The 1,515-nt window shown below is 31.7% G+C and overlaps 1 protein-coding gene across 1 annotated transcript in view; it reads left to right on the forward strand.

Annotated features, from left to right (window-relative positions):
• Positions 1–1,515, forward strand: part of LOC105001556 (bromodomain and WD repeat-containing protein 3-like) — a 10,091-nt gene that overhangs the window by 4,351 nt on the left and 4,225 nt on the right. Inside the window, exons 2-3 of the mRNA XM_010857890.1 lie at positions 595–671; positions 1,257–1,456. Of these exons, the coding sequence (XP_010856192.1) occupies positions 595–671; positions 1,257–1,456 (277 nt within the window). The remainder of the gene's footprint in view (positions 1–594; positions 672–1,256; positions 1,457–1,515) is intronic.

The following is a 1,515-nucleotide window of genomic DNA, read 5'->3' on the forward strand; positions in this document are numbered from 1 at the left end:
GTATATGTATGAAACGAGTCTCCAGTCCAGGTTCGATGCACGATACAGAAGGCTTGGGGCTGGTGCACTGGGACAACCCAGAGGGATGGTATGGGGAGGGAGCAGGGAGGAGGGTTCAGGATGGGGAACACATGTATACCTGTGGCGGATTCATTTTGATATATGGTAAAAACCAATACAATATTGTAAGGTTAAAAAATAAAAAAAAATAAAAAAAAAAGAAAACTAAAAAAAAAAACTGAATCACTGTGTTGTATACCTGAAACTAACACAACCTTGTAAATCAGCTATACTTAAATTGAAAAAAAAAATTTAACAAAATTTAAGAGAGTTATATTTGGGATTCTTAAGGAATCTACTGAACCTTTGAAATAATAATAGATGCCTCATATCAATAAAATAGTAGATGCTAGAAATCTTTAAATACTTGGTAGGCTTAGTTGTGAGTTATATAGAATAATGATTATGTACATTTTAACCAGAACTTTTTTTTTGGAGGGAAGAATACAAAACGTTTTATGAAACAAATAGAACATGCTAATTAATACTAGTTAATAATAACCATATATCTCAATTGCTGGCTCTTTCTTCCAGGAAGATGAAACGGTTGGCACAAGTGATGCTTCTATAGAGGATCCTGTTATTGAATGGCAAAGTGAAAGTTCCTCCAGGTAGTTTTAATGGTTTTGATTTGGTCAAAATTATTTGATGGTTTTAATGTGAAATTATGTATGTTCTTATAGAAATTTGGTAAATCCAGTTAAAATAGTATTTATAGTAAAAAGAGTACTAGGTTGGAAGCCCAGAGATCTGTTGTGTTATCCTGGCTCTACCAATATCTTTTTGCACATAGAATTTAGTTCCCTCATCCCTAAAGTAAGATTCTTTGTAAATCCAAGATTCAACATCTTGGCAGGCTATCTGTATTTATTTCAGGGTTAAAACAACTATATTTAAGCATTTCTAGGGATAAGGAACATCTTTATTTAAAGAAGTTTTTGTGGTTTGGACAGGAATTTTGAATTTTAAATACTGTTATGGGAAATTAAGCATTATACTTTATCCAAGAATCATTTCATTAAAATCACTTAGGTAATGGTCAAAATTCTGTATTGATTTATTTTGTCTTTGGTCAGAACAAAATCAAACAATGTCATTTATAATACTGTTTGATTACAAAATGATCATCTTTCAATCATGAAGCAAAACTATTCCTTTTCTAAACTTATGTATTCATAATTTTGATTTATGTACAGTGATTCATCAAGTGAATATTCTGATTGGACAGCAGATGCTGGAATAAATTTGCAACCTCCAAAAAGGCAAACGAGACAGGCAACACAGAAAATATGCAGCAGCTCTGAGGAGGAAAATTTGAAGTCACTTGAAGAAAGGCAGAAGAAGCCTAAACAGACTAGAAAGAAGGTTTGTGAGTTTACATGTTTTTTGTTTTGTGGTGTTTTTTTTTTTTGGTTGTTGATTTTGTCTTTGATATTTAAATATTTGTATTTGGGC

Source organism: Bison bison, unplaced genomic scaffold, assembly GCF_000754665.1.
Source record: "Bison bison bison isolate TAMUID 2011002044 unplaced genomic scaffold, Bison_UMD1.0 scf7180017855035, whole genome shotgun sequence".
In the NCBI taxonomy this organism is placed as follows: domain Eukaryota; kingdom Metazoa; phylum Chordata; class Mammalia; order Artiodactyla; family Bovidae; genus Bison; species Bison bison.